This window comes from Telmatherina bonti (assembly GCF_933228915.1).
Source record: "Telmatherina bonti genome assembly, chromosome: 2".
Lineage (NCBI taxonomy): Eukaryota > Metazoa > Chordata > Actinopteri > Atheriniformes > Telmatherinidae > Telmatherina > Telmatherina bonti.
Window position 1 is genome coordinate 31,651,194 of NC_136620.1, and position 26,840 is coordinate 31,678,033.

General features: G+C 40.1%; 1 protein-coding gene across 1 annotated transcript; it reads left to right on the forward strand.

Moving 5' to 3' along the window:
• Positions 1-1,143: 1,143 nt before the first annotated feature.
• Positions 1,144-26,018, forward strand: otogl (otogelin-like; the record flags this gene model as incomplete). The annotated part of the gene is made up of 57 exons (XM_079257777.1): positions 1,144-1,216; positions 1,952-1,994; positions 2,287-2,332; positions 2,591-2,669; positions 2,786-2,878; positions 3,862-4,016; positions 4,519-4,640; positions 4,751-4,956; positions 5,534-5,658; positions 5,862-5,968; positions 6,078-6,184; positions 6,322-6,447; positions 6,530-6,638; positions 6,718-6,764; positions 6,854-6,999; positions 7,826-7,952; positions 8,054-8,231; positions 8,315-8,439; positions 8,745-8,954; positions 9,101-9,269; positions 9,395-9,469; positions 9,685-9,728; positions 9,942-10,107; positions 10,990-11,097; positions 11,255-11,393; positions 12,043-12,177; positions 12,298-12,444; positions 12,541-12,660; positions 12,879-12,995; positions 14,806-14,962; positions 15,104-15,130; positions 15,242-15,421; positions 15,504-15,782; positions 16,358-16,475; positions 16,567-16,646; positions 16,753-17,492; positions 19,415-19,592; positions 19,672-19,814; positions 19,907-19,930; positions 20,038-20,130; positions 20,221-20,410; positions 20,682-20,899; positions 21,227-21,368; positions 21,450-21,635; positions 21,768-21,980; positions 22,136-22,240; positions 22,323-22,430; positions 22,526-22,627; positions 22,702-22,806; positions 22,978-23,018; positions 23,117-23,180; positions 23,347-23,525; positions 23,617-23,721; positions 23,803-23,922; positions 24,133-24,178; positions 25,659-25,738; positions 25,818-26,018. 57 exons carry the CDS (start codon positions 1,144-1,146, stop codon positions 26,016-26,018), a joined length of 7,668 nt encoding a protein of 2,555 aa, XP_079113903.1.
• Between the last annotated feature and the right edge of the window lie 822 nt (positions 26,019-26,840).

Genomic DNA, 26,840 nt, shown 5'->3' on the forward strand with positions numbered 1-26,840 from the left:
AGTGTGTAGAAAAGTTTCCATTGATATTTGGCAAAGGTTATTGCATCATGAAAGCATTATCTATTTATTTATGTTATTATTATTATTATTATTTTTAATCAAATAGTCCTTTTAAAATTTATCTGATCTGGTTGCAAAGAATCTATGCTCAGTACTAATGTCCACAATCTGTTTATGTCTTCTCTGAAAACACATTAAAATATATATATTTTTTTACATTGCTACTGACATTTGAATGCAGTCTCACAGTTCAAAATAAAATCTGGTTTCAGTTTCATTTTCACTACATAAACGTTGATACGTTAATACAGTCAGGAATGTGCTTGGCTTTTTCTTTTTTAATTAATGCAAAATATTTTTTAAGCTGATCAGATGCATCTTTTTTTTTTTTTTACAGGCTTGGTTTTATATTATTAGGAAAAACAAAACTGAAGTAGGCCTATAATAAACTAACTATGTTAAGAATAACCTACTTAATGGCTACATACATGTAGCCTGTTAGCAAAACACTGGTTTCAGCATCTGTTTGTTGCCTAAAATAAAACAGAGAATACCATCCAACCAATCTTCCTAAGTTTAAACTATTAGTGATAATTAATATTTTCGGTCCTGTAACATGCGTTCATACTAATATTAATATTTCCCAAATTGTTGTAGGTTTCGTGAAGTTAATATTGACCAGACTAAAATGGAAATGATGTAGTTAGCTTAATGCTGCGGTTCATATAAGCTAACATGAACTGATTGCAGCATACAATAAAAAGGATTTTCATTCTAGCTGATAAACTTTACACTATTTCGGGTTTCAATGAATAGGGTACTTCTTATTGTGTGTTTATCACTCCAAAAAGCAGAAATGTATTTGCTGCCAGAGCTTTCACATGCATGTGGTGCAGCACACCTGCAGACTGCCCCTACGTTGGAGTGACAGAGAGCACTGCGGACTTACCTGCGCACACAGGTGCTCAGACAGCCTGCTCGTCATCTCCTCAGGAGGGGCTGTCGCCACCAGAAAGGACTTACAGTTACGACCCAGCATCGCCTCGGTGTTGTCCTCCACACATCCCAAATCCTGCCCTCCTCTCGGGACAGTTGAGATGCATCGTTGACATTTTTAGGTGGGACTTCTTTTCGGACTCTGAGATGAACGTCAAGTGGACATTGAAACGATTTCTTCTCATGTCGTTTTCAGTCTCCCACTTGCTGTTACTTGAGGGTGAGTCAGACTGTTTTACTCATCCAAAAGGCCATTATGGTTTTCTGATCACGTAGTATAAGTATGAATGAACTTGAATATCAGATACCTGTATTTACAAGATCAAGATCATAAAACAGGCTAGAATGTAGAATATAATGTCACAAAATCCTTTCAGCCAACAGTTTTTTTTCCCACATTAAACTTTCACGAATCCTCTATGAATTTGTAAAACGTATCTCTCTTTCTGCCTCTAAATATATATCACCTGACAATGGATCTAACTTTTTGATCATTATAAAAATGTATGTACAGGACAAAATTTATATATATATATATATATATATATATATATATATATATATATATATATATATATATATATATATATATATATATATATATATATGTGTGTGTGTGTGTGTGTGTGTGTATATATATATATATATATATATATATATATATATATATATATATATATATATATATATACATACATATATATATTGTGTGTGTGAATATATATATATATATATATATATATATATATATATATATATATATATATATATATATATATATACATACATATATATATTGTGTGTGTGAATATATATATATATATATATATATATATATATATATATATATATATATATGTGTGTGTGTGTGTGTGTGTGTAGGTGTGTGTGTGTTTGTGTGTGTGTGTGTGTGTGTGTGTGTACCACAATGCTGATTGTGTGACTTCTTATTTAGGAGCTCAGAGTCGACTTTCAGTGGCAGAGGGAAGATCACAGAGGTAAATGAGAGGGGGAAAAGGGTGAAAAGTATTCATGCTCATACTTTGAGAAGGCACGTTAAGAGTAACACGGTTGTGCTGCAAGATGACCATGACAAATGCACACTTTCTGATTCTGACTAGAAAAGACTGGGATGAAGACATTGATTGAATGTGTGTATTTGCACCTTCGTGTGAGGGACCTCAGTAAAAAGCAGATCAGAGTCTGAATTCAAGTGGTGTAAAGTGCACTTAAGTCTCCCCTCTGACTGTTCCTTCCCACTAATGTGCATGTTTGTGTGTGTGTGTTCAGAAGGGCTAATGCACTTCGGAGGAAACGGGATCTCCTCGGGGAGGAGGTTTGTACACTACACCTAAGAGAACCAGTGGAGGTCAGGGCACCCTCATGCGCACAACACCCTAACCTGCACAAAGCTGTCTTTGTACAGAGAAAGACACTCACTCACACATTCACATTTCTCCCACTCAATCTGATGCAACTTTTAACTCGCAGAAGCAGGTAAACCAGTGGCGCATCACTGTGCCAGTGATGCTGTTAAAGCTTAAGTATTATTGGAGGAACTACTCTAAGTGTCTGTTGTTCATTGTCTTCCAAGACATACAGACCATTGCTGTCAGAGGGTACCTTGTCACGCAGCATTTTGCACAACTACACAGCCAGAGATGCCTCTTCAGGTAAATATGAATTAAAAGAAGTGAAAATAAATAATTTGTTCATTAAAACAAAAACAAAACATAAACTTTAGACTGGCTAGAATGAAGAAACATGACTTTGAACATGTCTTTGCCAGAATACTGCGGCTGCCTCAATGGTGGCTGGTGTCAGGAGAGTGGTGTGTGTGACTGCGCTCAGTTCCAGGCATTGGGAGACCGCTGCCAGATCAGTGAGTGAAACACTAGCATACATTTACATATCTTTTTTTATTTGTGTCTGCTTGAAGCACCTGCTTCAAACCATGCAGCTGCTCGGCATGTTTCATAACAGTATCTACTTTACTAACAGAATACATTCACACACTCAGTTTACATGAATAAGTAAATATATGAAGGTCTCCAATCATTCAGCAAACCTCAATTACCTGAACACACTCCACCATTAATTATCACATAATTACTAGTTTCATCCCCTCTTTATCTCTCTTTGTTCAACACACACACAAGCACGCACACAAACATAGACTTTAGTCTCTAGAGAGTCAGATATTAAATGAGTTGAACTTAGGTAATAGAGTAAGGGCTGAGTGATGGAGTTTCTAGTTTCTACAGCCTTCTTATACAATAAATCAGAAGATCTGAGGTCACAGAGATGGAGAAGATATTTTTCCTTGTCAAGGGAACAATTTATGTGGACAACTGCTAGTAAGAATAAAGTTTTTTGTAATAGAACTGAGACAACAGCTAGCTTTGACAAAATTAAGATTTACCTGCCCTAAAAAGTATTTAAAGATTGATATAGAAAATACTATCAAGCTTTTCGGCTTTGTCTCAGATTTTAAAGGTCAGGACGACAGAGCAACAGAGCAGTCAAAAAAAGTGCTAAATGGAAATTCTCCTTGAAAAGCCTTTTACTAATAAGATTATAAGACCCGATTTACTGCGACCACCAGCCCACAACTCAGATTTTTGGAAGGGTCTTGAGCAGCATCTTGGCAAAGCCAGTTTTGGGGATTTCCTGTAACAAAGGCCTTTTAGAAAATTCAGGTATTCATTTTCTACTAATACGTTCGATGAAACAGAAGCCGGTGAATGATGTAAAGACGATAACAGAAGCAGAATGTATGACTTGCCCTCTCAGTTTTTGACATGAAATTGAGCCACTTGATTTTACAAGTATTTGCTTAGAGTGATTTGCCTATTTGCCTCTCAGTACCTAACCAGGGCCAGGATAGAGATGGGATCTGCAGGTCGTGGGGTCAGAACCACTATGAAACATTTGATGGAATCTACTTTTACTTCCCTGGAACCTGTTCTTATATTCTGGCCCAGGACTGCCACTCGACTCCACCACAGTACACAGTGTGGGTAAGGCTAGTAATCAACCTTCATGTAAGCAGCAAGTATGCTAAACTGAAAAACAGGAAATATACTCTGAATTTGGTACTGTATGCAGTCATTTTGCAGCTGAAATCTGGAAACAAACACCTGTAGATCATTTTTAAAGTAACAGGTCTTGCATGATAAAGCTTTTTCCTCTGCACACGCCTCATTTTTTTAGTCATCAAATGTTTTTGCATTTTTGTAAAATATATTTTAAATATATTTTTACTAATTTCATCAAACTTTGGGATCTTTATCTTAAATAATTTTTATCATAGCAATGCATTTAATTTCATATGTTGCACCAGTTCAGGGGACATACCTCAACTCTTGTTGCGTAATTTCCAGACAGGTGGTTGTGTTTTTTTTTTTTAGAATGCTAGCTCAGGTTACAGATTGTGACTAATCCATGTTAATAAATCTCCATGCATCTCCCTCACTGACCCCTCCTTTGATTCTCCTCCATCCACTTTTTTTGTCGTCTCAGGTTCACAACAGCAGAGCGTGTGAAGGAAGTGTGTATACATGTCCAAGAGCTCTCAGCCTGTTCTTCCCAAATGAGGAGGAGATCCACATCTCTGGATATCAGGTCCACCAGGGTGGTCGCAGGTGTGAAGGCAAATTCATCCAGACACGTCTTTTTAGTCTCAGCAGAGTAATTTCAGAGACATGACTTCATCTCTGCCTCTCCTGCTTTGTCTGTGTCGGTGAAATGTCAGGTTAAGTTTGCCTCAGACTGTAGGAGGGGTGTTTATTGAGCGGCTGGCAGATTACCTACTTGTGAAGAGTGTGTTTGGCTTCTCTTTGGCCTGGGATGGAGGCTCAGGTGTCTACCTGAAGATGAGCGAGGAGCATCAGGGAGCCCCATGTGGATTATGTGGGAACTTTAATCACATCGCTGGCGATGACCTCACCACCGCTCGCGGTAAGACCGGCCCAACTGGCCCCTCATCCTATCTCTTCACTCAACACCCACTCACTGCAATTATTGTTATTATACACTCAACACTGATTCTGGTCAATTATTGTAGCAGTGGGATCAGAAGAGACCAGAGGATAGGAGAGAGCTGGGAGTTCAGGTTTGAATGGATGGAAGAAGCATGGATTTTTCCTCAGGTGGCCAGTAATATGAACTATGTTTCCCTGCTTGTTTTGGCAGAAAGAGGTCTGGTAGAGTGCGAATAAGTTCAGGGAAAGATAGTAAAGTAAAAATGCCATGTTTTTTCACAACATTTTCACAAACTTAATAATGTCCCTGTCATCCCCAGTTTTATGTGACAGACCTCTCATATGTGTTTCATGTAAGTGTGTTTGATGGGTTAGGAATAAAAGAAATGTGAGCTTTTTTAAATTATATGTAAAATGCATCTTTACACTATGAATGCAGCTATACATGTTCATTTATGTGGTTTTCCTGTTTTAATCCTTGTTCAGTCTACCTACATGGTTAAAAATGGCTACATGGCTACATGGGTTAAACTTATGTTGATTCTGGGTTTTAGGCATTCAGACAGATGAGCCTGCAGTGTTTGCTAACAGCTGGGCTGTGGACCTCCCTCATGAGCGAGCTTGTCCCACAGTAGATCTGGACTTCAATGGGCCCTGCCAGTCTGAATCAGACATGGATGTAAGAACTGTAGAAAATAATAAGTTTTTGTCTAAAATGACACAAAAATGATCACATGTATGCTCTGATTTTAATTTAAAAAAGAACCAGTGATACATATGTGTGACATTACTGTGCTGTGTTTGTTTTGTTGCACCTGATTCTGGTGATATTAAATGCTATATATTAACACTATCATGTTGTGAACTTGTGAACATGCGCAGGATGCCATAGAGAAATGCAGTGCACTGCTCTTCTTCCCTTTTCTGTCGTGTCATGAAAACATCGACCCCAATCCCTTTGTTGCCAGCTGTGTGTCTGACCTCTGTGTGTAAGTCAAAGCACAATCACTGACAACCGAGCACATTTAAACTTTAGTTTTACTTTAGTTTTACGAGAAAAAGCAAGTTCTCCACATTATTTCTTAATACTTGTTTTAGGTCTGATGATGAGGAAACGTTTTGCCGTGCCTTGGTTGAGTACACCCGAGCCTGCTCACATGTTGGGTATCCAGTAAGAGAGTGGAGAGACAGCTTCCCTTCATGTAGTAAGTTTCCACTGCTGCTAAAGATTATCTTATAAAATATCAACTCATTTCATGCAAAATGCACTAGTCCTGTTAAATGTGCAAATTGCTGCTCAGGCAACAAGTCCACACTCATGTTTGTGTTTGTATGTTCACAGATGATGGCTGTGAGGAGAGTTTTGTGTATAGAGATTGCATCAGTTGCTGTCCGCCCACCTGTACATTTGAGAAAGAGTGTCTAGGAACAAACCTGCATTGTCTGGATGGCTGCTACTGTCCTGATGGTAATAAAAACAAAGATTTCTTGTCATTTTTCTTGAAACCGTGGAAAATTAATATAGATTAAGCAGTCCACTTTCCACACAGGTCTTATTTTACAGAACGGAACATGTATTGCTGTTTCTCAGTGTCCTTGTGTTTACCATGGTACATCATACATACAAGGACAAGTGCTTCAGCAAGGTTGCAGCATTTGGTGAGTGTGAACATGATTTCTTGGTGAGCTTGTAGGATGCCCACTGTGCTGCTAACTTGCTGCTTTTATTTTTTTAAAGTGTGTGCATGGGAGGAGTGTGGAACTGCACTGAAAATAACTGCACAGGTAAGCATGTCTTTTAAGCCCATATAGAAACTAAAGAGCGAGAAGAGATTTCAAATGGAAAAAAAAAATGCTTCTTTCTGCTTTATCAGCCGAGTGTTCGGTCGTAGGAGACGTCTTTGTGACCACGTTTGATGGCAGGATGTTTCTCCAGCCAGGGGCGTGTCAGTACGTGCTGGCAAAAAGCCGCAGCAGCAGCAAATTTACAATCACACTGCAGTATACGACCTGTTTGGAGGTAACACACACACGGACACACACTACAAGGTGTGAGTACACTCCTGTTCAATATGGCCAAAGTGTTGAGAGATTTTGGTCCTGTAGAAATTGTAATACTGAACATACTTCCTTCCAGATCCGGTAATCTGCAGCCCCATGTGCATACCCTACAACCTCTGCCTTGTGTTCGGACTGTGCATTCACAGTGATAGTTCTGACTAGGTTTCACACAAAACATGCTTGATCCCATCTAAACAGGAAAATCATTTCCTCTCTTCTGATTACAGTATCTGCATGCCTTATTCATCGTGTTTCTCTTTGTGCTCTTTATCAAAGTTTACTCTGCTGTTTTGTGCTGAGAAGTTTTTGTTTTTTTGGCATTGTGTACATAGAGATGAATGTCCTGATGTGCCGCTCACACCATCTGAGCTGTCAGAGAAATTCAGTTTTTCATTGATCATGGTGCCAAGTTTGCTGGACTTGCCCATCTGTTTTTTCGTACTACATTATGCAAGTAGTTTACTATTTGTGGCTTCATTTTGGGAAGGTCACTGCAGATCGGAATAATGCCAGTATAGCTTTTTCTGTACGTCCTGACTGCTGATACAACTGTTTTATCCTGTATCTTTTTCCAACTTAGTACATTTTTAGGTTTCTCTTTTGTGTAAATACTAAATAAAAATACATTTAAACATTTAATTTAACAGGGACACTGACATTTAAGTTATATTGAACAGAAGAACACATTTTTTCACACATATTCAAGCATATTCAAGTGTCTTTTACATGGGGATATACTGCAAATGTCTCTTTATATATGTTCATTATGTATGTATGTGTATCAGCACCAGGTGTGTATTCAGTCTGTGACGGTGGTGTTGGATGAAGATGTGGGTCATCAAATAACCTTGACAAGAGAAGGAGAAGTGATAATCGGCGTCAACCCGTCGCCTGCCCTGCCCTATGTCGATGGTAGAAATCTCATAAGCTGATGGAAATATCACACGTTTACTCTGGATCCAATAACATAACAACACAGGCATTTAAATTTGTGATTTTCTGTAAATATTTAGGTACAGTCGAGGTGCGCAAGCTGACTTCCACATTTACACAGCTGAAGGCCGGTATTGGTTTGAGGCTGCTGTATGATGGTCAAGGGGGTCGGGTCTATGTGCAGTTGGAGAACCAGTGGCATGGACAGACATTAGGCCTGTGTGGAACTTACAATGGAAATCTACGGGATGATTTCCTGTAAGGGAATATCTCTAATATCTCTAACTTACAGATCCATGTGGGAAATGTGGCTTTCGCTGACTGTGTTTGTGTTTGTGCAGGTCTCCTGCAGGCATGATAGAGGGCACTCCTCAGCTTCATGCCAATGCCTGGAAGGTCTCGTCTGCTTGTGTTGCTCCTGTTAATCTCCCCATTATAGACCCTTGTGAAATGAACCAACACAATGGTAAATAATCTTAATTTTCTTGGATGGATTATTATGTCACGCCTTATATTTAAGTAAACAGAACTGCACCCTACATTGTAATGTTTTCCAGTTCATTTATTTAATTTCATTTTTGATTTCCGGATTGTATGAATATGAGTTTATTCTTAAAAGTCGTCTTGGTTCAACTCATTGGCTGCCAAACATTGTTGTAGCAGAAAGCCCTGTGCATTTTGGAGCATTTTGGTTCCTCTGTTGGGATTTCAGAATATGGGGGATATAATCAGACCATAATTACAAATATCTTAAGGTTCTGTGTCTTCCAGTGTTCTATGCATCCCAGTGTGAGGTGCTTTTGGGGAGTGTCTTTGCACCGTGTCATGGCTACATCAGTCCATACATCTATCAGCAGCAGTGTCGCTACCAGGCCTGTCGCTGTGGGGGCAGCTGTCTGTGCACTACATTGGCTCACTACACTTACCTTTGCTCCAAACATGGAGTTGACATTAATTTCAGATCTCATGTCTCTGAATGCGGTAAGTTTCTATCTTTTTTTTCCTGTTTTTTTTTTTTTTTTTAAATCAACTATAACCCTCACTGTACAATTTACTCCACCAAAATGATGTAGATGACAACTGTGTATTGTTTGTGATTGTATTACCTTTTTGCTTTGAACGCATAGGAGTGGTTTGTCTTGGAGGTATGCTGTATCACTCATGCGTGTCGTCCTGTGGCCGATCCTGTCGTGCACTATCTACCACTGACACATGTGACTCTAATGAATGTGCAGAAGGGTGCGGCTGTCTAGGTGGCACCTATTATGACGATGTGCGGCAGCGCTGCGTGCAGCTGTAAGGCTTTTGCACCTCATATTTTATCTTTACGTCAGCTGTCAGTTACCTCTTGGTTGAAAGGGTTTAAGTATACTTTATGTTTCAGAAAATGCATCAGAATAACGACTTGAGTTTCTCCTCAGGTCACAGTGTCACTGTTACGCTATGGGCGGTGTTTCACAGCCAGGGGAGGTAACCTTCAGTGCATCTGGTCCTTGGTGAGTGAGTTGCTTTAATGAGATCTGAAGAGTTAAACCTCACTGTAAATGCTCTCCTCACTACACACAGTGTTACATGCTTGCACACACTGTGCAAAGCTTGAGTGATTGTCAAATGAGACGTAGAGCACTTAAACTAACCTTGTGTTTGATAGCATTATTCTCTTTCGCAAACACTCACCCCTTTCTCTCTCCTTCCCCATCTCTTCCACCAGCCTGTGTAGAAATGGGAAGATGGAGTGTGAGCCAGAGGAAAAAGGTAACCTCTCTGCACTCCCTCCTCCCTTCAGTTCCTGCTCTTGTTCGTTTCCACAACAAAGTACCGTTTCAGGCTATATCCCTTTAGCTGAAATCAAGAGCCTTATGTCTGCAATTGTAGCTTGTTTCCCATGACTGCCTGTTGCATCTGATGTTTAAAGTGACTGGTGAATTGGTTTTCTTGAGTGTGTGAATGTGTGCCTGATTATCGTAGAACCAGATAGTGTGGAGGTTGGGGAGTGTCCAGAGGGAAAAGTGTATCACAGATGCACTGAGCAGAGAGGAGGAGTGGCCTGTGCACCAACCTGCCGTAACCTGATGTTGAACCTCACCTGCCCACCCAGCACACCCTGCATACCTGGCTGTGTCTGTGCTCCTGGGTAATATAAGGAACTGCTTTCATTCAGTGTTGTTTTCAAAAGGCATGATGCACCTTCCACAAAGCCATTTTTTGCATGTGTTAAATATCTTTTTATTCTTGTAGTGTCTGCATTTATAAAGTTGTCAGACAGTGAAACGATCTTTCAAGAAAGCAGGGTCTAATGCTTTGTGTATATATATATATATATATATATATATATATATATATATATATATATATATATATATATATATATATATATATATATATATATATATGTATATGTATATGTATATGTATATGTATATATATTTATATATTAGTCATTGTTTTTATAGTTCCAACAAGCTGTAAAGTCAGTGTTTGGTGCAGCTACTTTGAATGACATTTCAAAGCATTATTTTGGATGTCGACTGCCTTTTTTTTTTTGGTTTTTCCTGTCAAAATAATCCCACAGTTTCAATAATCTTGAGATCTGGGCTTTTGGGAGAATTAATCACTTCATAAAACCCATAGCCTCTGATATTAAATCCAGTTATTAAGTAATTTAATATACCTCAGCCTTTTCTTAATGTTTCCTTTCTTCAAGAATTTCTTATTGACAGCCAACCCTTGGAGACCATTTCTGATGATATATAACAAAAAATGTGACTCTTAGTTTGTATAGAGATGATCAGTAGGAGTGAGTGATTTAATTGTTGTGATCATGTGTAAATATAATTTCCTAGACTGCCTTTGGCAGAAGAAATTTTAATCTCTGTTAGACTTCCTGACTTTCTAAAGCTTAACCAACTAACACTAATTAAAGCACTGGCTGCCCGGAAGCTAGTGTTAGACATTAATCAATTATAATTAATGGGCAAAATCACAGGAAGGGGGTTCGATTTTTTTCTTTGTGAAGGCTGGTGCTGCATCAGGGGGAGTGTTACTATCCAGAGAACTGTCCTTGTGCCTGGCTCGGACTTGAATACCTGCCTGGACAAACTGTGGAAACACCTTGCTACAAATGGTAAATGTCTTTGCATCAATTGTGATTTTCATAGACGAATGAAATCATTTTTTATCAACGATACAGTATCATAATTTACAAAGTAATGTCTCCCATTTGAGATGATGATCTTTACTTTCAAAGCAGTATGTCATGTACATCTTTCCATTCCCTTCAGTGTGTGCCACCGTGGCTATTTCAACTGCAGCTACTCTCCATGTCCAGCCGTGTGTACTGTTTACAGTGACAGGCATTACCACACATTTGATGGCCTTGAGTACGACTACCACTCAGACTGTCAAGTCTATCTGTTAAAAGTAAGTGAACTCTGTCTGTGTACATTCAGAAAAGTACTTTTTTTTTTTGCACAATTTCTAGACTGAGTCAAAGAAGTGTTTGAGTGATCGCTGATGTGTGCTGAAGAGGCAATAGGGGAGCATACTTAACATTTACAGGCCAAAACTGATTTTAATCTGGGAAAGAAGATCCAAGGCCATTTCTAATCTTAGAAGAGAAAGTTGGTTTTAATTAGAGCAGATTAAAGGGTGTTTGTGTGTGTGAGCTGGTGGGTGTGTGCTACAGTAATGTTAGCAGACGTTGAGCAAAGCTGAAAGTGGTACAAAGAATCCAGTGTTCACATCAAACCCCAGGACTCCTGCGCTCCCAGGGATATAGAATTAGAATTAGCAGAACAGGCATTCTGGTTCAGACCCAACAGACTACCGGACAACCTGCTAAGTCTTAATATCCCGGTTGCTTCCTTGTCTTGTCAACTCTCCTATCCCTAGAACTTTGTGCTTTCTGAACAAACAAAATCACATTTGATGTTAGACTCCCGACAATTTTACAGATTTCTTCATAAACAAGCAATAACACTGTGCTGTGCATATTGGACAGGGGATGAAAGTAGATTAAAATAATAATAATCCATCCCTCTCAGGAGTAATTTGTTTTTCTCTCTAACAGAGTACCGGAGAAACTGAGGTGTCCATTGTTGCCCAAAATAAGGACTGCTATGAGAGTGGTATTGTGTGTATGAAAATACTTGTTATTCATGTGGGACTTACCAAGATCTACTTTACTGATAACTCTGGCAATCCGGTAAAAACAACAGACACATAACTAGGCTCTATATATATATTCAGCATACAGCATGCTTGTCAGTTTCATTAAAATATTCAGCTAAATAAAATAAATTCTGTCAATATCAACTGACTTCAGAGCCCTTCCACCGTTGTGGGTCGAGGGTCAGAGTTTGAGCTGTGGAAAGCCGGCTACTACACTGTAGTCCACTTCCCTAATCAGGATCTTACCATCCTCTGGGACCGCAAGACGACTGTCCACATCAGAGCTGGGCCCCAGTGGAAGGTCAGAGCAGGAAGTACATTATAAAAACTGGAAAAGTGTTAGAAAAGAAATCTAACAACATGAGTTGTTTTATTCATCGATTTCCTTTCCTTTCAGGGCCTTCTCAGTGGCTTGTGTGGAAACTTTGACACTGTGACAGTGAACGACATGACCACATCCAGTCACATGGAAGTCAATAATGCACAGACGTTCGGCGACAGCTGGGCCTTAGGACAGGTATGAGTCAGCGCAACGCCTCTCCTGCATTGATTCTACCTCGAGCCTCTTTCTTCTCTGCCTTTGTCCATCTCCCTCTCACTCACTCATTTCTTCCTGGTTCCCTCCTGCTCCTTTAATTTATGTGCAAGTGTCCCGCGAGTCCACTGTGATATTTAAGAGTAATCAGACACTCAATCACCTTTTTTGTGTGTGTGTGTGTGTTTTGTGTGTGTCAGTGTGAAAGTGACTATATAGTTGAGCGACCATGTGAAGGGGACTTGGGGAGACAGCCGTACGCTAAAAGAGAGTGCGCACTCCTCTACAGTGATGTCTTTGCACCCTGTCACAACGTGGTAAGTGTCACAGAACTGGACCCACATACACCCTCCCCTACACACACACACACACACATACACCCCCCACACACACTCAAATGTCCATGCAGAATGAATGCAGCTGTAGAAGAGTTATCTTGCATGCAACAGGGGAGCAGAGGTTGGATAGGGGGTATGGGAAACTGTCTTAACTGATCCTAGCAAATATATTGTTCCTGAACGATAGATATAATGAGAGACAGGAGGCTACAACAAATACGCTAATTTGTTTTGTTCCAATATTATTTTTAACTCTGACCAGTAGATGGAGCCATGGTTTTATGCACGCGAAAGTTGACTGAGCTGAATCTCTAAGTTAAGTGCAGATCGTTATGACAACAGCATACAAGAGCAAATCTTTGTTTAGAAATATTTTCTTGTGAGTTTTATTTGAAGTGTTGGTGTGGATTTCCATTGTTGGTCCATACTGTCTTAAGTCCTTGACAAAGCTTCCCTTCAGAGTGCAAGAGAACCACAAAAATGTATTTACACATTGCTTTTAAGTTTCCAAAGAATGAATCATGCGGCTTCATCAGATTTACCGCTAGTTTGTCACATTCTGTTTGGTGAGGAGCTAGAGATCATAAGTCAACACAAACAAATCTACTTTGGCTTACAACTAACTTGCTTTGGTAGTGTGTTTCTGTTAGATGTTGTGTCTGCGTTTCTGCTCGTGAAACTTCATGTTTCTGATATGTGCTGAGTCATTTTGAACACTGAATTAACATACTAATTTCTTTGTTTAAAAGAAAAGGTGGTGTCACAAGAAAATAAACCCAAATGGCTTTGCTGTTAAAAGGGTGTGGAAACAAACACAACCCAGTTGTTTTTTATTTGTTTATTCTGAAGATTGATAAAAGAATCCGATTCACCATGCATCATTTACTCATCAGTTCCATTGATCATATATTTATGTTCCCAAAGTTCTCCTTCCTAAAATAAAACAACAACCAAATCTAGAATCTGAATATCTTTTTTCCTGCAAATGCAATCCAGTTGTAAAATTCTTCAGTCGTGGATTTAATCAGAGAGGAAAACGATCTGTTCACCGCATCATGATACAGCTGTAACGATGTGAATGCTGCAGTCTCGTGATTTCCCTCTGCAGCAGCCTGTGCTTTATTTCATCCTTTTTATCCTCCTGTGACCAGACATTTCAGTTCGAACCACGGGTGTTGAAAATGAAATTTGTATAAGTGAAGAAAGGACAAGTTGCATCAATAGGATTTTTTTAATGGGCACAGATTTATCCATATTTCACAGTTTTTTCAGACAAATTCTTTTGGACTCTGTTCTTCAATGTAAGCTGTATAAACCTTTGACATGACTGCGTATCAATTCAGCAATATTTGGATGAGTCAGTGTTGCTCCAGCTACTACCTAATCAGCATCTGTTCTTGTCACATAATTTTTAGATAGTAAGCATGCAGATTAGAGTTTTGCTGGGATGATATGCTGTCTCCGTGCTTTATGGTGGTCCATGTAAAATAATAGGTCCATTTAAGCCGACCTTTGGATAGACCAAATTAGTGCAGAAGCATTTTGCCTGTTTGTCATAGAGCTCATCTGATACCTTTTGCTCTGGAGCTTGACCCACATCCCTTTATCCAAATATCTCATCAGTCCTTCCTGTTTGAATTATTAAAAACTATTCACCCCCCTGAAGAAGACCTCCCCCAGCCTCCCCCAGCATGATTTGACCTGGTTCCTATTATGATTGTTTGTGCATGCGTGTGTGTGTGTGTGTGTGTGTCTGTGTGACTATATGCATGCTGTGTGTGCCCTTCAGGTTGATGTAGCCTGGTTTTATAGGAACTGCCTGACAGACACTTGCAATTGTAACCGTGGGGGAGACTGTGAATGTCTCTGTACGTCCATCGCTGCATATGCACACAAATGCTGTCAACAGGGTGTCACGATACACTGGCGATCACCCTCTGTCTGTCGTGAGTATGCTCACAGAGACATACACACATAAGCAGGTAGTACGCCGGTATTTTTGAAAAAAAAAAAAAAAATCTTGTATGCTAGTACTGCTGTGCTTTTGAAATGCTTTAAAACATCCAAACTGTCTTTCACTCTTTCAGCCTACGACTGTGAATACTATAATCAAGGTATGTATGCGAGAGGATCTTCTTAAAAATGTTGTTTGTGGACTCACTTTGAATCCCAGGAGTGCTTGTCGCCAAACACACTTCCTTTTTTCCTATCGCGCTCCCCTGCAGAGCTAGGGGATGGCCCATTTTCCTTGGTTAGTGCTGTCTATAATGACACCATGTTTGGAGTGAATCGCACCAGCAGCTCAGTCTTTCCACTGATAAGAGAGAGACTGGGTCAGTTGCCTGCCCCAGGCCTACTGTTCAACTTCATGATTACTGGAGGGCTGCAGAAGGACAGGACGTCACGTGAGCATCCGCATTCACGCAATAAGACACTGCCACTCTTTGTGTATGAGGACAAATTAAACAAAACTTGCTTATGTTAAAGGTGTTCCTGTGGTTTCACTGGAGTCTGCAGAGAGACCAAACTATTTCCTTGCGGTGTCAGGACGCAGCCGTCTCCAGCTGGAGCACTGGAGTCGAGGGGTGGAGTTCAGTCGCCGAGCAAGCTTCATCCAGCACCAGGGGTTGTTTCTGCCAGGTTACACCTCGTTTGAGCTCGTCAGCCAACCCGGAGTCTTTCTGACTCTTACACGCACTGCTGCACGAGCTCAGAGATACGACACCTCAGAGAGCTTCAAGTCCAGCAGCAGCTTTACACTGGAGGGTTAGAAACACAAGCATGTATCCAGCATAAATATGGTGACCCAAAGATGTATTTGGACATTACAGAATCATGTTAGACAGTCTTCATCAGCTTATTCAGTGATCAGATTCTTAGCTGTAACCAAAAATTGCAACTACGTAGAATTTCTTTAAATTTTCTAAAAAAAAAAAAAATCCCCTTTAAGAATGGATTATGAATTCTTAACTCCAGAATTCAGACCCCAACATTTTACACAGATATCAAGTAGAGTAAAATAATCATGTGATGGCAATTTGCATCCATACCTTCTAATGTGAACTGCAACATCACAATGTGATGAAAAAATGTCAACATAAACAGATGATGAACCTCATTCTAACAGTATGAGTTTAACAGATCCAACTCTATAGCATAGATCTACTTACATTAGATCCATATCTACTAGTACAGAGTGAACCTTTTATTCATTTCTATCATTTAATATGGTGCTGACATTTCCAAATACTTTTTGGGTTTACTGTATACTCATTTATAACACGTGCATACTGTATGAACATGTTTAAAATTAATAAAGCATCTTTATTCTCTTTTTTCAGAGAGTTCTTTTTTTATACCTTACCGTATGATGTGTGAGTGGCGCTACCAGGCCTGTGCAAGCCCATGTGTCCACACATGCAGTGATCCAGATGCCACACGTTGCCAGTTCCTGCCTCCGTAAGAGGCTTGGCTTTAAAATGGCAGTCATTGTACAGCCAACATAATCTTTGATCAATCCAGGCGCTGAAATTGTTTTTGTATGTTACAGTGTGGAGGGATGCTTCCCACGTTGTCCCAGGAACATGGTCTTAGATGAAGTCACCAGAAGATGCGTCTACACTGAAGATTGTAGGTGCAGCTCAGTAAACAATAGATTTTTTTTTTTTTTTTTAATACACTATTTGGGTTTTATCCCCTTTTTTTAATTAATGAAATATATTTGCCTGTCCTGTAGGTGTATCTCTTCCTCCAACTCCAACTCCCTTTGCATATGTGACCCGATCCAACAGAACTACAACTCCAGCAACAACAGCTACTACAATTTCCACGACTACTTCAAGGCCGACAACTACAACAACCACTACCACCACCACTACCACGACCACTACCACAACTACAAGAGCAACAACTACCTCCTCCACTACTGTCATGCCCACAACAACTACACCAACCCCTACTACTCCCACTACTCCCAGCACAACTGTGACCACTGAGTTTGTAACCCCAACACCATCCACACCTCCTCCAACCACCATTTTTCCTACCACTCCCACTCCTTCAACCCCACCAGAGACGACCACACTTAGCACAACTGAAGTGGTCCCCTCCACTTCCTCACCCCCTACGACGCCTCCTCCCACCACCTTGCCCACTACCACATTCACCACTGGTACCACCCCTTCCCCAGAAACATCAACTCCACCTCCTCTGACGTCCCCCACCACTGTCATCACAACTGCCCCCACCACCACCATGCCTGAAACCACCACCAAACCCACAACCACAGCTCTGCCAACACCAGCAGAAACAACAGTCACTCCAGTGGCTACTGAAACAACAGCCGCACCCTCAACAACCATGGAGCCCACTACTGAGCCTGTAAGCACAGAAATAGTCACAAGCCCTGAAACCTCACCAACAACAGAAGATGTATCCACCACACCTCCCTTCCTCTTGCCCACCTCTCCGTGCACAGTAAGTAGTGCTGTAATACTCTGATCTCAAAGCCTTGAAAATGGCGTAAACCAAAACGTAGTTCATGAAATTAAAATGACAAACCCTCTTATCAGAGAAGTTGGTAAAATGTCTAACTAGCCACTAAACCATTATATAAAAGACGCAAGTCCCAACAAAAACTTATTAATATTCTGATAGTCCCCTTCATGATGTTTCATATATCATCAGGACTTCAGACAGGCTATTTAATCTGTGTGTCTGTGAAATTATGCTGTGATAAATTGTGCAGAATGAGGTCTGACATTGTCCTGATGAAATAACAGTGGACAGTTGATGCTTTAATGCCAGCACAGTTAACTCCAATAATTCCAATATGTGCGTCTACTTTCACACAGACAGCTATGGCGGGGATGGTGACAGTGATGCCCTCTACATCACCATAGATGCTGTTTTCTGTAACTTTAATTGGATTAAAGTCTGAATGGCCTTTTCTAATCTTTGGCTCATAGAACCCGATTTCTTTTCAATTAATCTCAGATGAGCTTATCCCACGAGTATTTGGAAAAGAGTTCCTTTTTGTGTAATACTTTGTCAAGTTATAATGGTTATAATGGAGTTTTCCAGGGAACTCCTGAGTCCATGTGGCTCTATTGATTACCATGACATGATTCTTTGCCACGCAGACCCCATGTTGAAGGTCATACTAATCCAAGCGATTTCCATACTTACCCTTTATACTCAGGGATTTTCCCAAATTTCCTGTATCTTTTCACCTTTTGATATCCTGCAGATGTTGACAAATCAAATCACTTTGGAACTTTGTATTAAGAAATATATATTTTTTAGCGCATTCATGATTGTGTGATGGTGTTAGGTACGAGCACTAAGTGACAACTCCTCCTTCAAATTCTTAGGTTTTCTGTCTGATCCTGACAACCTCACCTGTTACCAGTTAACTAGCTGAGTATATAATATTTATTTTTACAAATTGTAATTGTTGTACAAATTTTACTTATTTATTTTTAGCTGCAGTTGAAATCTTGATTTGTTTTTATTTTCTATGTTATGAAGTAGGTCAGTGACAAGTTTTTTTGTTTTTTGTTTTTTTGTCGTTTTTATTTATTTATTTAATTTAACTTTAAAGAAAAGGGTTCAAATTATCTAACTGATAATAGACTAATAATTTGAGATGGACTAGGACCAGTAAAGAGTGTACTTGCTTCTTGCCCAATTATTGCTGGAATAGGCTTCCCTGCAACCCTTAGTTGGACCAAGCAGTTAAGAGAATGGATGGATGGATGGATGGATGAACGGATGGATTGTTCATATATCAAAACATTTAGCTCATAAAAAAATGTGTAATGTTTTGAAAAAAATGCAGAATTTTATGCAGATAGATAGATAGATAGATAGCTAGATAGATAGATAGATAGATAGATAGATAGATAGATAGATAGATAGATAGATAGATAGATAGATAGATAGATAGATAGATAGATAGAGACTGGGTGCAAGCAGAGTAAACTACTTTGTCTGCGGAAACAAAAAATGACAACAAAAGATGGCTGTGGGTGTACGATTTGAACTACCAGCCTTGCAGTTTTGGTGTGACATGCTCTAATATCTTTGCTGCTACAGCAGTCCCCAAGTAGTCATTATTTGAACTCTCAAATAGTATTATTATTATTATCCAACACCCAGGCAGTTAAGCAATTATTCTACTTGTATCATATGCATAATAAGTCATGTATAATGCATAAGTAATTACAGAGTTCATGCCTTTGTAGACATGCATGCTCTATAGAACACAGAAGGAAATTAAATTGAAAACCACATGAAATCTGTATCTTAATTAAAAAAAAGAAATAGTTGAAAACAGATGCAAGAACTCTTGTTATGTAACAATGGTGTTAAACAAAATGTGTAAATTGCGCTCGCAGCCCCCGTTCTCATACCGTATTGATGAGTGTGCTGAGCTGATCTGTTTCAACGGAGAGCTGCTTCTTCACAACTCCTCCCTCCACTGTCGCTACAACACCACTCCACCCCAGTGCAGTCTGCTGGGGCTGCCCATCCTCATCAACACGGACCCCTGCTGTCCACAATGGCAGTGCCCATGTAAGCTATTTTGTGAAGTATAACTTTCCAAATGACTGAGTAACCCTGTGCTGGGATAAACTGTGTTTGCTCGTGCTAGGTCGCTGCACTGTGATGTCAGATCTGCGTGTGATCACTTTTGATGGGAACAATGTGGCCTTGTATGATAATGGTTCTTACATCTTGGTTAATCTGCCAAGAGAGACAATTATTGGCACTGTGGAGAAATGCCCAACCAGTCAGGTAACATAACGGAGAGCAAAAAAAAAGGAGATTTATTTTAAGATAACTTAAAAAACACTTGCTGTCAAAATAATGTTTTGTTTTCTTTGTAGAGTGTGAACTCTATCAGACGAACTGTGAGTACAATCTTATTGCTCTTCCTTTTATTTGCATTTGCATCAAGCTTTAAAGATGTTGAGCTTACTGAACATGGATGTTCAACTCTGATGTCTGCTTTCTACAGAATCCTACAGGAGGAACATCTGGTCTTTGTTTTAAGAAGCTTAACATTACTACCTCCTCCTACAGAATCATTATCAATAGACTTGATCGCAAGGTGGCCATTTTAACCTGCTTTAATACTCAAGCAAATGTTTAACGTATCCCGCATGGATAATTCGATTCATTTAACTTTATCCTTCTCTAGGTGACCGTAAACTACAGACCAGCAAAGCTTCCGTTCTCACGCCATTCCCTCTATGTGGAAGACACAGGCAGCATGTATCTCATCCACACACCTGGCAGGATCAGCATACAGTGGTATCATAGCACAGGGATTATGGTGCTGCAGTATAATGCTCCTAGCAACGCATCTGTGCCTACTCGAGGCCTGTGTGGTGGGTCTGCATATGTGCACACTGACTTCATCAACACTAGAGTCATTTATCAAAGTGCCATCTTTCAGCATCTCAAGGCTTAATGTCCACACAGAAGCATCACTTTGACTTGAGTCATTATGGGATATGACAGTTTGAGATGTAAAGATCCATGTGGTTCCATTAGGCAGCTTCAAACAGACATTATCTCACTCCACGTTTATCTTGCTCAGCTTGCAATAAAACTCGCATTGACGTCCATGCTAAGAAACCTGTCTCCCCGCTCTGCTAGGTTGTTGTGATGGGAACCCGGAGGATGATCTGAAGCTGCCCAATGGCACAGTGGTAAGAGAGGTGGGAGACATGATGCTCTTTCTGCAGGCATGGCGAGTTCAAACCACAGATGAGACTGAACACACACGCAGGGTGGGAGACAACTGCACCACCGGGGACTGTTCTACCTGTCTTTCTATGCTTCGCCAAAGAGCCTTCACACCTTGTCATAGCAAGGTATCCAGAGAGTTCACATGGCTTTATACATACCTGGTTCTACAGCATATGCTGAGCTGCTTGTCATGATCTCAATACTGAAAATACATATGACAATACTAATAAGACGATGATGATCGTTCAACAGGTTGGAGATATTTTTTGTTTTTGTTTTGTTTTACATCAGTATGTGTTAGGTTTACTTTTGGGTTTCAGATTATGGTTGGATAATTAACCATTACCATTGACCATAGAAAATTAAAAACGTATCTTTTATGTGTTGTAGACGCTTGTTTACTGCACAATTTAGAAAAAATCAACAGATTCCTTGATCATAAAAACTTGCAGGTGCCTCCAGAGCAGTTCTGCGACATCATGTGGGCTGGAGACTTGCACTACAAAGATCACCAGTGTGACTTTCTGGCAGCCTACGTAGCAGTCTGCTACACACATCAAGTCTGCATCAGTTGGAGACGACACAATTTCTGCCGTGAGTAGACAATAAATAACAGACAAGCAAATACACTCCCTTATGTATATAATTTATTCATCACTGCCTGTCATCTTGTAGCATTACGGTGCCCTCCTGGTAAAGAATATCAGCCTTGTGTGAGCACCTGCACCAGCCGTACCTGTCTGAACAGAGAGTACTACGAGGAGACTACCTGCTCTTTCATCAGAGAGGAGTGTGTATGCCGCAGTGGAACCATCTTGCACCGCGCTGACTCCCCTTTCTGTGTAACTGAGGACCGTTGTGGTGAGTGATCGACAAATTGCATACCTTTGGAGTGAACACTGCACTTACAGACTCTGCATGAATTCTGTGCTTTATTTCACCCACTTTATTTTTGCATCATGACTGTATTTACTTGGCTGTTTGTATCTCCAGTTTGCACGGATAATGAGGGTAACCCTCGAGCCCCAGGAGAAGTGTGGAACGGCTCTACTCGTAGCTGCTGTCTGTACAAGTGTATGGAGAATGGCTCTGTAGTAGCAGTTGAACCAGACTGCAGTGCTGTCTCCACACCACTGTGTGAGAGGGAGGGGGAGTATGTGCTGGATGTACTGGAAGAAGGTGCCTGTTGCCCAAAGAAGATCTGTGGTGGGTTAAAACTTGTTGACAAGCATATTAAACATCCTGTAAACAGACCTCTGGAGGCAGGTCTCAATTTATAACGCTAACCTTTGTAGTATCATCACATATTTAATGAGAATGAGCTAATACTTGCTCTTTGTCTTTTGTTCTCTACTCTCTAGAGTGCAACATGACCATCTGTGACAGCGAAGCTCCACCTTGCGATAACGGCAACAGACTAGTGATTGGTTATAGCGCACTGTCCTGCTGTCCAGAGTACAGATGTGGTAAGAACAAAGTTTACTGCAGACTTTTCCACCCTTCCTTTACATCTGACATTTGGTCTAAACTTTCAGTGATTTTTCTCAGAGTGTGACCCCATGGCGTGTCCTCCTGTCTCTGCCCCTGACTGCAGGGAAGATCAGTTCCTTGTTGAGGTCAGGGGTCAAAAGTCCTGCTGCTACTCTTACCTTTGCGGTAAGTTATAATTATTACGCACAAGTAAACTATAAATATGTGGTTTAAACCATTTGCCATCTGGGAAAATTGTTTGTTTTTTTCTTTCTGAGCAGTTTGTGAGTCATGCATTGAGCCCATTCCAACTTGTTCACATGGAGAAATTCTGGCTGTGGATCTAAACACCACCAACAGCTGCTGTCCACAGTACCATTGTGGTAAGTGTTGGCTTGTGTGTCTGCATGTGTCTGTATCTTCTGCAAATCATCTTTGTCTCCAATAAATATTGCAGTCTGTGATAATAATCTCTGCCCCGAATCATCTGTGAGCTGTGCACCTGGTCTCTCGTTGGTTCAAACTGCCATTCCTGGTCATTGTTGCCCCCAGCATCACTGTGGTACTCACACTCTAAAGCACACACATATGTATGCTCATATAATATTCGCTACTGGTGTCAAATCATATACGGGTCGATGATTGCAATTATCCCAAAAGTTGTTATGCTTGTCACGTACTTGCATAAGTTTCACACTACTTGTCTCTTTAATTTTGTCTCTCTTATGCTTAGAATGCCAATGTGAGGACAGCGCTCTCCCCATGTGTCAGGTGGTAAGTCAGCAAAAAGCTGCATCAGAAGTCCTTGTCTAATCATGTTTTTGCGAGGAAGAGAACAAGTTTAGTTAAGTCAGCATTTTGTTTTCTCTCAGGGGGAGGTGCTGGTTGAAGTTCCAGACAGCAGCTCCAACTGTGGCTGCCCTCAGCATACATGTCGTACGTGTAACCCAAGTTTAAAAGCGCATAGGCTTTTTGTAATGGTGTGACAGCAGAGTTTACGTACTTGCAGTGTCCATGCTGCCTTAGGCCATTATATGATCCAAGTGTACTTATTTTACCTGCAGTGTAATTGTATATTCCATGTTTATGTGTTCCTGTGTAGAAAAGGCTGAGGTGTGTCTTTTTGAAGGGATGACAGTACTGGGCCCAGGCCAGTCTCTGGTTCAGTACTTTGAGGGAGAGCTATGTTACACCGTCCATTGCCTACATCATAAAGATCCTCTCACTGGCTTTTATGCTATGGAAATCACCTCCGTAAACTGCTCCCAAAAATGTGGTCCAGTATGTATCTGACACGCTTCTGATAAATTAATATGATCTGTATTTTAGTCATTATCTCAAAGATACTCCTCTCTGTATCGCCTCATTTTAGCACCAAGTGTACGCACCATCTATAGACCCTCAGGTGTGCTGCGGCTCCTGCAAAAATATCTCATGTACCTTCACCAATGAAAACGGAAGTGCAGAGCTTTTCACTGTGAGAAGAAACATCCATGTATTTCGTGTCCTCCATGTTTACTTCTTCACAACGTACTTATAAGACTGATTGTGTGTGCAGGCAGGGAGTTCCTGGGTGGAGAACTGTACACGTTACGACTGTATGGAGACAACGGTGGGAGCAGTGATTCTTGCTTCTGGGGTCATCTGCCCTCCTTTCAATGACACAGAATGTATTCAGGTCAGGACCCCTAAATGACCAAAATGAGGTCACTTTTAGTGGACCCATGTCAGTGAAGCAGTTAAATATCCACTTACTAAATTTTCCACTTCAGCTTAATAGCCTGCTTCAGATTTTTGTTAATACAGAATGAAACTTTTATGTACTTTTATTTTTCCTTTAAATTCTCTCTGGGTCATTTTGTTTTTTAATCTTTTTCTCTTGTTTCAGAGTGGGGGCGTTGTTCAGAGCTATGTTGATGGTTGCTGCAGAACATGTGAGTCTCTAAACTTAATTGGGGCTACTGGTTTTGCTTTGAGCGGCTGATAATAGGGGTGTGCGCTTTGTTTCCTGGCAGTGGATGGGCTTATTGGCTGAATGGCTGGGTGTGTTGCCTTTTGTAGAAGGTAAAGATCAAGCCTGGCAGCCTACAATTACACTTCAAAATCCCTGGCTTCCTAAGGTGTCCTCAGAATCTTCTGCTGACATTTTTGAGTGACATTAGAGCTCAGACAGAGGAAAAAATAGACAGAAGCATTAATGAAATTATATTAAAACACAATGCAATAACAGGTATTCCCAAACTTGAAGGTGATAATCTGTCTTCTTAACCAAACTATGTTAAGTGAAAGGAGTGGATTAATGCCTTAATAAATGGTGGTGACATTTTCTCTTTCTTTGGACTCAGCATTGCACCCTCACCCGCTTGCCCGCTTTAGCATTGTCCTTGCCATTTCACCAATCAGGGTGCTCCTTGGTGACTGTTTCACCAACAAGGATGTGAGATGGTGCAGGGGTTAGAGTTTGCTCTGTGGAGCTTTGTAGTACATCAAGTGACTGCGTTCCTTGGCTGGCTGCCTGGTGGGACCCAAAAGAAGTAAAATCCATGTGCATGCCAGCTGCACTGATTCCAACCTATATTTGTGTATTGAATGAAATTGTTTTTTTTTGTTTTTTTGTTTTTTTTTAACAAAACATAACCTTGTGTTCTCCTGACGCTCTTTGAACCGGACGGCTGTGATCCCAATGATGCTCCCAGGTTCTGGAGTGGGTGTTTTACCATTTACCATTAACCCCATAACGCCCACTGGTAGTACTAACTGTGACACAGGTACCACCACTTTGCACTTCTCCACTTCATATAATTCTTTGGCATCTTTGTGACTCATTTGCTGATAGTTTTTAAATGTTTTTTGTGTATGTTTGTCTGTTTTTGTGTTTATTCATCATCTGTTAGTTAACTTTGAAAATACAATTTCACCTGAAGAAAAAGTTTGATTAAGTTATTGTGTTTTCACAAAATCTAAGTTCCAGTGTTACTCAGGTGGTGATGATCTACTTTTTTCATACCCGTCAGGTCTGCACAGATTTCATTTAACTTACTTTGATTGGTTTAGAAGTAGGGTTTGGTATGTACACCCTTCGGCATATTTCTGCTGGGAGATACATCCCACTTTCAGTCACAGCAATCTCCTACTGCTGGGCAACAAAGGGTCCGTCTCAGTTTGAACTTGAATGACAGTGTGTGTTTTCTTTGTGGGTATTTTTTGCGGATCTGTTTTCATGTGCATTACTGTTCAAAAATGTGACTTGTCGATATAGATTCAATACAGTTTGACTGGATTAGCGCTAAGCACCACAGAAAAAACTAATCAAAATGTAAGAAAAGAACAAAGAAAGTTATTCTGCTATTTTCTCTAGAGCTCTCCTGAAGGCTACTTTGTGTGTTAATTTGAATTCTTTTTGAAAATGTGCAGGTAAAGAGGATGGCAAGACATGCAAACGTGTGGCTATTCGGACTACTATTCGAAAGGATGACTGCCGGAGTAATGCACCAGTAAGAAAACCAGTTAACATTCAGGTGTAAAAGGTGCTTTTGTTTTTCTTCATTTCTACTCCTTTCCCTTTTCTCACAGGTTACAGTGTATTCTTGTGATGGGAAATGTCCATCTGCCACCATTTTCAACTTTAACATCAACAGTCATGCCAGGTTTTGTAAGTGCTGCCGTGAGAGTGGACTACAAACCCGTACCATAACACTCTACTGTTCTCGCAATGCCACAGTGGTGGAGTATAACTTCCAGGAGCCTCTGGACTGCTCCTGCCAATGGAACTAAACTAGCTAAAATATGAATAAGAGCACAAATAAAAAAAAAATCACAAGGATGTATGAATAAAATGGTTGGAAAGGGACATCTGAATTTTACGGTACTAACTGACAAACCTGAAAAGCAGCCATGTTTCTTTTTATAATATTACTCGTTACATCACTGACCTTTAGTCATAGAATTACAAGATACTGATATCAGTGGAATATTATTTTAAGTAGTTTTGTCTGAACTGTAGTAATCTATTTCTGTTTTTTTAAAAAGTACAAAAAAAAAACCTGCTGCGCCGACTCAGTTTTTTAGAGCTTTCAACTGATGGTACTTTTGGTCTTTTATCCTGTTGTATATTAACAGTTGAAACCACAGTTGTTGCTTTTTTATACACAGTAGATGTGTTTTTTTGTTTTTTTTTCTTTTGTTTGTTTCTTTTTGTACTCGAATTTATCTGCATGCTTTGGTTGATTAGACATTTTGAATTTATTTCTGTGTTAAGTAAGTTGATTTAATAAAAGACTTAATCGTGTCAGTGTCCATATTATTACAAAACCAAAGGGCCTATAATGTGTCATTTTCTCCTAACTCGCTCTCACACTTTCTCTTTGTCAAATTCTTAATAAAACACAAATCCTTATTATTCAGCATCTTTAGTGCTGACATGTGTTTACATTTAATTTTCCAGAGGTTGTTGTTGAGTGGGAGTTGTCTTTTCTAAGCAGAACCCCTCAGTGAACTCAGCTCATTGCCTGTCTGTCAGTCATTTCTTCCTTTCACATTCCTGTCGTTCCACATGGACCAAAGCTTCCACCACACCCCACTTCTGAGCTAAACCAG